General features: G+C 45.7%; 1 protein-coding gene across 1 annotated transcript in view; it reads right to left on the bottom strand.

Moving 5' to 3' along the window:
- CHSY1 (chondroitin sulfate synthase 1) overlaps nucleotides 1-13,525 on the bottom strand; it is a gene marked incomplete at its 5' end in the record, with an annotated part of 73,631 nt that overhangs the window by 55,934 nt on the left and 4,172 nt on the right. Inside the window, one exon of the mRNA XM_080626672.1 lies at nucleotides 8,384-8,879. Within this exon, the coding sequence (XP_080482798.1) occupies nucleotides 8,384-8,879 (496 nt within the window). The remainder of the gene's footprint in view (nucleotides 1-8,383; nucleotides 8,880-13,525) is intronic.

Here is a 13,525-nt window from a genome sequence, read left to right on the forward strand (position 1 = left end):
GTCATCAAAATTTAAACGACTTGCAGGCTTTGGCTCTTTTACTGAAGTCACCCACCACACAAGCTGCAAGTAATGGCTTGAAGCTCAATTGGTTCTCAAGAACCCCTCCTGATAAAAATCAGCCACAACTTTCACCTTCGTTTCATTACTGTAATGGAACTCTGCAGTTGCTCAAAGCACATCTAAAAGACACCAGAAGAAATTCACTTTTATGCAAGAAGCTACTAGAAATAACCAGAACTCAACTTTACGTTCTGCCAGGACCCCCATATGCACTTCCAGCAGAAACTTCGGGATGTAGGAGAACAAAACCAGTTGATTCCCCAAACTCTTCTAATTACGTTCCCCAGTTCTTTGTGACACAGAAAGGTCATTTTGGTCTAGGCATGCAGGAGGATAATCCCCACCCTTGGGGCAATCAGGATTTCTGCCAAGATTTTAGAGGTCTCCAGCTGATAACCATGGAAGTTCACACCGCCAGGAGTCCAGATAAGCTTTTAACAGGAAATTAGTGCCAAAGTGTTTTAAGCATTATAAGGATCAATTAAAGATGGTGCAACAGTCCAGAAGAGCAGAATTAAGTTCTCTGCTCCACGTCAGATGGGTTTGGAACACGAAACAGCAGCAGCAGCTCTGCGGCTGGGAGGTCTCTACAGGAAATGAGGTTACACAAATCCTGGACTATTAATCCTCTGTGCAGGCAGAGTACTCACACCATGCACAGAGCCACCGACAACAGCGCAGAGCACCCAGTTACACTGCTACCTGCCTGCTGCAGGGATGGGGTGGTCCAAGTTGTCATCTTGCATCTTCCCTGTTCATCAATGAACCAGTGGTTCCCCCACCATAGCCTAAAAGCCAAGCTCCTTCCCGACATATGCTAAGTGCGCTTGGGTACACTGCACGGGAGGACTCGACAGACAGATCTCATTAGTAACTGCAGCTGTGAGCTGTAAAACAGAAACCCCGTGGCACAATGACTGCCATCCTCTGCCTTGTCAGCACTTGGGGAATCACAAAGTCCATCGAGGACAGGGACTTTAGGAATAGGGAAGCAGAAGAGGAATTGGCAGCTCCTGTGCTGAGGTGAGGAGTCACCTGGTGTTAACAGCTCTACCCAGTCTATTTCCCAGCGCCAGACCAGAGACCACAAACATGTAAAAGATAATTGTACAGATCACAGATGTATCCTCAGAGTGCGCTCAAGGCCCCTGCCAGCACAGGGAGATGCTCACAGAGCAGCCACCCAGCGCTGTCCCAAGGCAGAGTTAGCCTGCCAGGTCCTATTTTCTCCAAAAGCATCAAGCAAAGCCTTCACTGCAGGTGAGTGCTACACCAATACAGCTCCCACAGCCACTGTCTAAAGCAGCTCTGGACAACTCTCTGCGTTCAGTCCCTGACAGTTCAAAAGAAAATTACCTTACATTAAACCTGTTTTGGTTTTTTAAAAGTAACAACTAGATCTGGCCTCAAAACCCAATGCACCCATCCATTTAAAAGAGCTGCTTTTTCTTTCTTCTCTGTTATAAATCGTTTATATTAAAACAATCCAGTAGTTCTCAAAACACCATACTCCAAGTATAACACAGCACCGAAAGCATTTGAGCTGAGGCTGTTTCCACCATCCCTTTGGTGACCTCAGCTAGTTTATATTAAGCCCCTTCCTCACATCAGCACTTCACTTCTATTTCCCATCACCAAACAAGCCTGGCTTTTCTCTCCCGTGCTTAGAGGCTCTGACACCTCCATGCTGCTGGCACCTTAAGTTGCTCACAGACCTTGCCTTTAATAGATCTGAGTGGAGAAAAGCAAATATTCTCTCCAAATTTCCATGATTAACACACAGAATCCCACTATCCAGGTTACAGTGACCCTCTACATATATATCAGCCAAAAACTTCCATTCTGAGAGCCCAGCTGAAGACGCTTCATGTCCACTGCAGCTCAGAAAGACAAGTTCTTTATTATTACTTTTTTACTGTCTAGTCACAAGGGACATTTCAGAGATTCTGTTTACACAGAGGTAGCCAAGTGGTTTATTCTCCCATCCTCACCTTTTCTACACTGAATAAAATGGAAAAGGAAACTTCCCAACTCAGTTTGGTCAGACATCATTGACCCACAGGAGAAACTCAACTACACAGGTATTCCTAGGGTTTATATATTGACCAGATTTGGAATTCAGCAGTGTCCTTCCAGGGTCTCCAGTCAGGTGGGATTCACCTACAAGAGGCAGTGCAGGGTGCAGCTCTGATCACAGCACAATGTTATTTCCTCCAAGAACCAAGTCTCACAGCTCTAGCAAGGCATAAAGTAAGAATCTATCCTGCAAGACAGGGATGGCTTTTTCCATCAGTTCAGAAGAGAAAAATACATTAGATAAAGCTTGCAGGCTCAGATGTACTCTCTGTCCATCCTCCCTGCTGCTCAACACAACTCAAATCCTCAAGTATCTTCTGAATGCCTTAATGAAGAAACTGGGATTTGAGTCCTTTGTCCTGTCACACAATGAAGGATTAGCCTTTCCTGACTTGTCCTCAAGATAACAACTAATCCTGATGGCTCCCTGAACTCAACAGGCTGCACACATCCTCATTTCCAACCAAACCACTGCAGTCCGAGATGATAATAACAGGAGGAAAAGCAATCCTTCTGTTTGCTGGATTCATGGCTGGAGCTTCCTTAAGAGTCTGCACCACACCATCAAAGTCCCCACTTCAGCATGCCTCAGCTCAGGCATTAGACCAAGTCATCCAGCTAACTAGGGGCAGACTAACCATGTGCTCACAAAAACTAGGTCAGTCTCAGACGGTATCTATGGACTGGACAGGCATGTATGTGTAAGCACAAAGCACACAGCCTTTCATCTTTTAAAGTGATGACCAGCAGAAAGTCTGTGGGATTCAGACTCAAGTCACTTCGTTACAACACTCAGTTCTATATACAAAGCAGTTCTTGATTTCTCCAACAAACAAGAAACCTTTCCAAGTTCAGGAGGCACTAAGAAATGACTCGGTGATGTCAAGCTTTCCCTCTTTGAAATATCTGGTTCTCAAATATTTATTTATGATAATAATAATACTTAATTATTTTTGAAGTGCAAGCGCCAGGTCAGGACTTGGGTGCAGATCTGAGATCTGTCTCCTATTCCAAACCCTCCTAACCAACATCTTGGTTCCACAAACCCATACTAAAGCCTTTACTCTCTCCTCTGACCTCTCTGCTCCTATGTATTTAGACTCAGACCAAGCCTCATGCATCACCTTCCCTGTCCAGATAACGCCCTTCTCTAGTCTTACCTGCCTGTCCTCTGACAAAATGCCATTCCTCATCCCCAGAATAGATGGCCACCCACTTCCAACTTACTCGGAAGCCAAAGAGGTATCTCTGATGTGTTTCAAAGATAAAATTCAGTGTTTAAGGAAAGATGATTTATAAACATCCACTCTAAAGCACTGGGCATGTTTGTAACTTCCCTCTCTCAAACACACACATACAATTTGTATCATATGCTTCCTGAATGAAGAGATACAATGGGCTACATACACAGGATATAAGGTATCTGTTGCTGTCAGGGTTTGCCAAGTTCCTATGCTCTGACTTCAGAAAAACATACAAGCTTTGAAGCCAGGACAACGTATATGTATTAGAGTGTCCTATTTCAGAAGTGCCACTGGATGCTCCCATCACAAAGACAAGTCAACTCTTCCACTTGCTGCCTTGTGTCCAGCGCAAGGGTCCACAGAGCAAGAGCGACCAAATAATCACAGCCCAACCCCACCGCAGTGAACCAAGGTGCTGCAAAGCATCCTGCCCAAAGCACCTTCTCACAGAGCCCATCCTGCCCTGCTCAGAGATGTACAGCTCTTGCTGCTGTGTGTGCTGTGTGCCAGACATGAGCCAGCTACAAGCATGATCAATCTCCTTTTCTGTTAATGGAAGGTTCTTTCTCAGAGGATAAAGCAAGGTTAGCCATCAAGAGTCCCATCTGTCCCCAGCCTTTCAGTTCTGATCAATCACTGCAGCACTTTTTATCCTGTTTTAACTTCTGGCTGTCTTACAGAAAACCATAAGCTTCAGTTTTGCCCATGGGAGAGTCCATTCCAGACACGGTGTGCTCTGGCTCTGCCAATGTACTTGGCAGATACAACGTGCACTTGAAGGGCTTTCCTAACTTCAGTGGATTTCAGAGTAGCAATTATCTTCAATTACTCCAGATGAAAGACCACACAAAACCTTAATTCAAAACCCCCTTCTCCCAGAACCACCCCCCGGTCACCACTGCCCTACTTTTTCCCTCAGTAATGCCCAAAAGGTAGGATCTACGCTTCCTTGATGCTCACATTTCCCAATGGGATCACTCCCCTTGACACAGCATCTTTTCCACGTATATTACAAAAAAACCCTGTCTCACTTCAGGCCATTTAGGGAGTCCTTGTTGCTGGTTTGGAGGAAAGCACTGCCCCCACAAACGGTTGCTGCTTCTTACCTAACTTCTTCCAATGCCTGGATCAGAACAGAGGGAAAACCAGACAAAACATCTGCACCAACAGTTAGGGGTAGCATAAGCTGCATCCAGCTGTTTCTATTGTGCTGGGGGACACGAAGCAGTCAGTATCACCTGAAAGCAGTGTTAGAAGGGTTTTATTACTGAAGAAATTCATTGGGTATCTCAGCACTGCCTTGATTTCCAGCAGCTACAAAGAGCTTGCATGGAAGTTCCTAGTGTTCTCAAGGTGAGGATATTAAACACAAATTAGAACAATACTCAGCAGCAGCTACAAACAAGGCTGAAACAACACTAAGCTGCAGAGTGATGGCTTTGTAATTCAGATGCACTTAAAGGAAACATTAGACTCAAAGTGAAAACTGAGCTCAGCAATACCTTGGGATCACTTAAATCACAAATGAGATAGCTGGTCACTTAAGCTGAAACCTGTTCTCAGGTTGAACAGCCAAGATCATGCACATGACAGCATATGAGAAAACAAAACTAGCATGTCTCTGATCCACACAGGACACACTGGAACTACTGGCATGAGGAAATGAGAGAAGAAAGGAGACAACTACATAAACTTTTCCTGAGATGAACAGCAGCAGCGTGCCACAAGACCAAAATACCAACACTCACTAGAAAGGCAAAACCACTTCTTAGCAAGTTCAGTCCAAACCTTTTGTCCTCTTCAAGAAGGACCGTGCTCTATCTCGCTTCATAAACTGTCAATCCCTCATCTGTAATCTTCACAGGTTTCATTGCTCCTTTCTTTCCATGATTTTTGCCTTCCAGTTTGCTGCATAAAATCTGTAGCTCCAGCTGCTCATTATTTTTACAATGGTGATAAGCCTTGCCATTAAAAAATTACCATTTCAGAGGCATGTCTCATCTATGGCTCACTCAACCTGTGTCAAGTAGGGTAACAGCTACAAACCTGGTCATAGGAGCCTAGAATCTATTGTGGGCTGCAAACTGCTCCTGAAACAGCAGTCTGGGTGCATCAGATGAAGCCCCAGAACCCAGGGAGCTTCAGTTCTCAAACTTGCACATACCATTGCTGCCTCTTTCCTTGGGTGAGATGAAACAGGAAGTCCAAAGAATCCCGGTGTTAATTCCTCTGCTGCATTTGCTGTCAAGCTCCTGATGACAGGAAGCATGTGAACAAATCTTTACAAGTCTTGAAATGAGCAATAACCGGTGCCACTGATGGAGTGGTCTGAGCAGCACCGCAGAGAGCAGCAGAGCGACAGAAACACAGGAAGGGGGGGAAAAAGGGGCTTTGAGACAGACTGCTGGGAGCAGAGAAAACCCACAGCACTGGGCCTGGAGATGAATCTGGGCACACCACCAGAGCCAGAGCCAGGGAAGATGAGCAGCACAGTAAAGACATTGTGAGATCTTAAAATCAGAGAAAGGGGGCAGTGACAGTCATGGAGATGAGTAAAACAACTCTGGGCATAGAGCCCACGGCACAAACAGCACAGGGAACAACCACCCGCACTGAGGTCCAGCAGGATATTCCATGTCCGAGATGCTAAGAACGAAACCAAAGAGCTGGGGTGTGACTGCAAAGACTCAAGCTCCTCATTTGTGCTGCCACTTGAGTCTCTCCAGAATAGGAAGTGCAGAAAGCAAAGGAGAAGTCTGAGGTTTGCTTTTTCTGAGGCCAACACCGTTTTGTTCACTGAGCCTTGTGCCACTGCTGCTTCCCTTTCAATGGGAATTGTGAAGGATTTGGTGGCTGTGCCGCAGCAGAGCAGGCACAGATAAACCTTTTGCTCTGTCAGAAGCTCACTGAAATCCAGTGCTTTGCAGTTCACGTGCCGTGACCTGTGGCTTGATGTTCACAACTGTACGAGACATGGAAAAGGTCGCTTTTACCCCAAGCTCTCCTAGCACAGCTGTTCTGACAGCTGTGTTATTTCACACAGCTATTGCTTTATCTTAAATAAAATACCAGGCACTTCTCATCGAGTTGTCTGGGCAATGAAAGGATGAGATCAAAATAAAAAAGAGGAAAAAATGACAGGTTTTTAAATTGAAAAACCTCAACTAAATGAGAGTGGACTTACTCAGGCAGAAGCAGTGAGCTCTCATCACCAGAACTCTCCCCTCTCTCCAAAGCAGCTGAGCCTTAACATCTCACACTCCAGGGTTACTTCTGAACATCCTACAGTTTACACACTTCACACAAATCAATTTTAAGTAATTCATAGCACTTGGGAGAATCCAGCACTGTTAAATACGGCTAATTTAGCAGGAGCTGATCAAACAAAACTGGCTTTAGGAAAAGCTCAATTTAATTCTGTCAGGTAGAATTCCCAGTGCAGTTGTGCTATCGCCAGCTATTTCAAGCCAAAATTTGATCATATTCAGTTTAGGAGGTCTTTGCCAGTTTCAGTAACACCAAAGTGCTGACCTTAAGTAAGTCATCAAATGCCACATGGTACAGGCATTCGCACCAGGAGTTATTTCAACTCAGAATGTCTACAGGAAAAATTTTATGCTGTTAAAGACTGTGGAAAAAGTTACTGACTCCTTATGAATGGCTAACCACAATGCTGGCAATGCACAAGCTAGTTCCAGGTCTGTAAGTCGGGAACGTGGAGAGCCACTGTTAGTCCATAAAGTCTTCATGCACAAAAGATACGAATGAATTAGAGAAGCTGAAAACCTCCTTCCACTTCCTCAGAGGCTTTCCCATCACTGAACTGTGAACTGAAACGAAGCCACAGCTTTTGGGAGCAGAAAGCCAGTGTGAAAAGTTTAACACAAGTCTTTGCCAGTGGGTCAGCAGCAGCGTCTGTCGTCATCCGTGACCACAGCTCTGTGTCACACGGGCAGAAGAATCCCCCTCTTTACCACATCTCAGAAAAGGACAAAGCAAGAGCTGCGTACAAGTCACAAGTGTTTGTGCAAAAAGAAACTGCTCACCCTACATTCTGCCCTCAACTTCTCCCTTATTTCCACCAGCATTTTCCCTGGGAACTAGAGGAGAAGCTGCAGCTCAAGCCCTGCAGGTGTTTTCAGTCAGACAGTCTGTAAACACCCAGGACTCACATTGCCCAGCACACTGGGCACAAGTCCCCTCACCCCTGGGGCGAGCTGCCAGCTCCCAGCAGGAACAGCAGCAGGAAACTGCCACAAGCAGGATGGGGACTCATGGTTTTTTCCCCCCCAAGATGCCAAATTTGCAGCCACATCAGTATGGGCAGACCCCGAGCTCTGCTGCAAGAGTGGTGCCTTGTCTCTGCTGACGTCAAGGACCTGCTGAGCAGGCTTCTGCAGGACGGGGCTGCCAGCAAGTCTCTTGAGCAGCAGCAGACTTGTGCTGGGAGGCAGCTCAGCACACAGGGTGACAGTGCCAGCCACCATGAGACATCTCTGCTGTGGCTGTGAGTTTAGGGAAAACCCATCACTATCAGGGCAAACATCTGCCAGCCTCACACCTTTCAACTGTGGTAGGAAACACAGTAATTGTGTCATCCATTTTCCACACTGACACTATGACATACCCAGCTAAAGAAGATAAAAGAGACTTGGATAGTGAAGTCTGCAGGGACCTGTGGCCATTTTGATTTAAACTTATTCCCTTTCTGTCTAAACAAACGTTATCTGTTATGAATGACAGATGATCTTCCCCTCATCCCAACATGCCTAATGTCAGGCTCCATTTCCCCCCTTACTGTTGCACTTCCATATTTGCATTGGTCTTTCCAGGGCAACGCTTGCAGGAAAGAAGAGTGTAGAAACTGTACAGTTGGATGGTGAAAAGCTGTGAAGGAACTGCTGCGCAGCCGTTCAACATCAATTCCCTGCTGCCAGCCTCTCCCAGCCTCTCTGTCTCCCCCAGAACACACACCTCACACTCCATGCCCTCATCCTTACCTCGTAGGACCATACACACTGCACTCCCGCAAACCTCCGTACGCATCTTCCAACTTCCACGTCCTCATGGGTGGTGTACATCTCTCGCAGGCACTCGCCAATGTGGGGCACCATTCTCCGCAGGACCTCCCGGCTCATGATCACTCCTGGTCCCCCCATGCAAAAGTTCTCACCCGGTTCCAGCGCCAGTTTCCCCATCTCCTCAGTGGTGCCAAGGCCAGTCTGCCCAAGAAAGAGGGGCTGACTGCTGTTCAAGCTCCTAAGAAAGTTCTCCAGTTTGTCCCCTTTGATGTAAACGTCGTCATCAGCCCTCATAAACCATTCGTATTTGTCCAAGTAGTGGTCATGCATGTATTTGAGCATCATGAATGATTTCTTCTGGGGTGGGTAAGAGTCATCGACACCTGGAAGCGGCACGATGGGGATGGGAATAGAGGTGTCCGAACCCTCGCTGGAGAAGAATTCAACCTTGCCAGGAATGGTTTTGGACCACGTTCTAGGTTGAAAAAGACAATAAGGACGAGTTAAGTATGCAAAGCAAGACAGGCAGGGAGTGCTACCAGAGACAACTCAGAGGAGCTACAGCTCATCTGCTTTACAAATTCCCTTCTTAAATGCCTTGAAGGGTTATTTTTTTCCATGCAAATGAGGACATTCGCACAGCACACAGAGCAATTGGTATAACACACAAAAGATTCTGCTACGACAAGCATCTGATTATCATTTTTGCATCTCTATCTGGTAGAAAATTCATTCAGTAGTAGTAGTTCACTAGTGGCAGGCAGGATTGCTTAAGCACACCCAGCACTGGTCTACCAGCTATTGGCCAAAGGGAGCAAAGAGGGCAGGCTCGATTTAATGCCTCCAAAGCTTCCCTGCAAGTTATTCAGTGTCATGTCCCACCTTCCATTCACTCTCAGCCCCACAAAAGCTCAAATGTGCATTCAGAATCACTGACTTCCACAGTGAGAAGATGCATATTTCACATGAACTTGTGAGGAAACCACTCAAGCAGCAACTTCTCCAGACGCTACCTGGAGGAGTATGTAGGGCTTTGAGGAAAGTAAAATGCTCCTGTTTGCAGCTGCCGGAGGAGCACGGTGCATGGCATCAGTAGTAACCTCAAACGGGTTTGCCCATACCAGCAAAGGACTAGTAGAAAAGTGATCCATCAAAACATGATGCCAACAGATGACCTGGTGCTACCAACACCAGCACCTCCAGCAGCTTTCCATACACTTCAGAGCAGATTTTAGCAGAGGGGAACATCACAAAAGAGGAGCCTTTTATGTGTGAAGCAGCACAGCAACAACATCTGCTCCACACCTTGTGTGCTCCTCTCCGCCAAATCCAACCCATCTGCATGAGCAAACTGGGTCACTTCTGGTGCAGGAAGAGATATAGGATGATTCCTCAAGGCGGACTGCAGAACTCTTAAACTCCTCCAGGGAGGATTTTCAATCAAACAGCCTTGCCCTAAAAATTGGTCATTTTAAGCTTTCAGTACCATTTTCTCAGATTCTACCTGGGAAAAAGCAGAGCTCACACAGGCTTCACAGAAAACTACTTCCATTGGGAAACCAATAGGTTTTGTCCCTTTTTCTATTGGGGGAGAACACTTTCTAGTTATGTTTGGTGACTCTGCTCAGGATATAACCTATATTCATAGCTCTCAAGGTAAAGAACACAGTATTCCCTCAATGCATCACTGTCACTTTTACCAGATGCCTCTCAGCATTGGTTTCTTGCCAAAAGCAGAGCAGATTTTGGGCAGTACAGACCATCTGAATATTTGAAATCTCCAGAATTAGCTCCTGTACAAAGGCTGAAATGCAAATGTATTTCAGGAGAAAACTAATCCTTAAGTTCCACCAGGAAATGCAAAGGTATTTCATTAATGCTAACTGAGCATCAACTTCAACACCTTCACAGCTACACACTAATGCAGCTTTGTGTAATGACTATCGCCCCATTACTTTAAAACCTGTCTTCTGGATTTCTCACTGCCATGGGTAGTGTTTCAAAGGAAAAGCTTAGATCCCAGCTTCCCCAAGAAGCACAGAGTAAAGCCAATGGAAATATTCCCGTTGACTTCACAACAGAGGTGATGAGGTCTTTAACCATCAGTGATGCGATTAACGCACGGTATCAGTGGTCATAGAGTCACATCCTGTTAAAGCATTGTAAACTGCCTGTTTTGAAACGAGACCTGCTCACATCTTGAGCTTTCACTACCTATTGAGGAAGTTCTGCTGTTTACTTTCTGACACCCACACTCCACATACAAATCATCTGGTTTTGAATGTAAAGACTATATGGTAAATTGCTCTTCCCATATCAACTCCCAGCCTGGAGTTTAAAAGGCTTCTTCACTAAAGGTACTTGACACGTCCATATTTTAATCTCTAAGAAGAAAATGCAGAAGCTGCTGAGAAACACAGCTCAGAGCATCCACAGTGACCGGTTCACAGTGCCGCTTTGGGTGGACCTAGGACACTTTCCAGCCAATCACCAGATAAAGTTATATGTTGGTTCCCAGTTTAACTTTACCCTCTGCTCTCCAACCAGGTACCCTCACCTCAGGACCCCCCTAAGTATTGTCAAGAGAAGAGTTTCCATTCACCATTCAATGAAGAGGAAACAAAACATGTGTACGTCCATGAACCCTGGCACTTTTGATTCCCAATCATTGTATTGCATTAAACCCCTCAGCTCAAAGCCAGTCTGACCCCATCTTAACACGGATCTAGGCCATATTTAAGTTTCATACTAAAACAGGAGCAAACCAGAGACATATTCCTGTAGGCTAGGGGCACAGAGCAGGCAGAAAGACCATGCCCAGCGATCAGTGTGTGACTTGGGTCGGCACCACGACGTTACTTCAGCCTTGGGATCTCACCATGCCCCAGACAGCTTGATTAAGCCTTTGCTCATTCCCTGAGACAAGACAACTTGTAGGATGACACTGTGTTACTTGTGACTGTGGCTTTGAGCGTTTGCTCAGACTCAGAATATGCTCCCACATCGAAAACTGCCTGAGTATGTCAAAGCAAGCGCTGCTCGGCAGAGGCTGAAACAATGGGAGTCACCATGTGCTACTCCTTATGTCTAAGCCACAGCTCACTGCTCAATGTGGCCCTTTTTTGGGTTGAGAATACAAAAAAGAACAGTCTGCTCAGGAAACGTTGCTGCGCTTGGCCAAAGAAGCCAAACCACAGACCGTAAGATGAACTGTAAGTACATTTTTCTGACCTCAGCTATCAGCAGAGCTAAGGACTGGTAAATGCAGGGATGAATTCTGATCAAAGCTACTTTTAACTTTTTTATCTCACATTGCAAAGAATCAGACCTGACTCAACCACAAGCGGTTCTGCAGAGCAATGTGTTAACAGCTACCTTTCTTGCCTGTCCTCCCAACCCCAGTGCGGTTTACAGTGTCTGCTCTCAGGTTATGGGCAGCAACCTGACCCCTTCAGCTCCTTAAGTACAGAGCTCTTGTCTCAACACCTTCCTACTTCCGTGGTCCCACCAGCACCACTCCCACCGGCTGACATTGCCTTCCCGGTCAAGGCTTCTCTATGTAAGACTTTATCTGCAAATGAATATCTGTCTGGTAATTGAAAAAGGAAAAATACTTTTAGCCAAACTTGACACCCTCCTTCCCCTGCCAAGGGCTCCCCATCACCTTCAGCTGGTTAAAAGAAATATGGTCACATTTCTGCCACCAGACTCCTGTATCTACACCTGCAGAGACCATCTCTACTGCAGCAATTGCTGGTGGCCTCAGCCAGCTCAAGGCCATTCAGACTCTGTCCAGAGAGAAGTATCAGGTTCTGAATACAACCGATACGTGTACCGAACTGGTCATTTAAAAACCAGCAGATGAACTACTCTGACAGATCCCAACCTTATCTCCTCCATGTAATCTGAATCTGCTCACTTAAACAGCAGGATGTGCATGGATCAGGACAGCAAGGCTCTCTATTAACTTCCCCAGGAGCAGTGCTGAAAACACACACGACAGCGTGTGTCCCGGTTTCTCTCAGTGCACAGGGCACATAACTCCAATGAACGAGACGCAGACATTGACAAGGAAATGAAAGCACAGTTTAAACAAACAAAATCATATAAATTAGATAACGCTTCCTTAGAAGAAATTTCTTAGCAGAGGGCATTAGCCTGGTAAAACTCCACTACCAGCAACTACCAAATCAATTTGATCATCCCGTAACTGGTTTGGCACACTGGATATCCTATGTGTATCCTCACACGAGCAAGTCACCAGCAAACAGGGTGCAGAAGTGGTACAGGATTCATACAATATAGAACAGTATTTCCTAAAGAGAACAGTACTGTAGTCCCCAAACGTTGTCGTAAATCATTCCTTCATTTAAAAGGCGCAGTTTGGAGCAGGAGGAGCACAGATCTGTTTCATCTTCAGCCTGCAGTGTTTACTATTTATTTGTATTACCTTGTGCTGTTATCAGCTCTGCAGACTCAGCAGAAGCACAGTCAGCAGCGTTATGCAGACAATGCTCCCTTTGTAGAGACCCAAACTGGAGACAATTACAGAAGATGAACTTGGGTTTTCTGTGCAGCTTGGGGACCTCACTTAGAGGAGATCAGAGAAACCATTGAAAGTTTCAAGAAATAGTCATCTTGGATAACTGTGCTAAAGAAAAATTTGTGAAGAACTCAGCAAGACATGAGAGGCTGATTTCTTGAATACATGGTTCAGCTAAATTTCATGTTGAATTAGGGTTAGTTTTGCACAACTGTTCTTCGAGGTCCCATCTTTCCAGCAATGCTCACTACACTACAGCTTAGCTGGAACTGAGCACCCAAACCAGCAAGTGGAACTGCAGATGGCCATCACAAGAGGCCAGAAAAATGAGCTGGGGTTTTTATTACATTTACAGCTACATTTACATTTACAGTTTAAAGGAACCTGTCACTTATGATCAGATTTTGAGGGAGAGCTCCTTTCAGCTTTTTGCAGGACGGCTTCTTGATTTAAACTCCTCCAAATTAAAGTGACACCAGTTTTCTATCCATGGAAATTCACCCACCTTCATCACCCATAAGCACACTGATAGTCCGTGGGTCAGACTAAGATCACAGCCCAGGTGTCCCAGAGAACTG

The sequence above is a fragment of the Psittacula echo genome (genome assembly GCF_963264785.1).
Source record: "Psittacula echo genome assembly, chromosome: 10".
NCBI classification, from domain to species: domain Eukaryota; kingdom Metazoa; phylum Chordata; class Aves; order Psittaciformes; family Psittacidae; genus Psittacula; species Psittacula echo.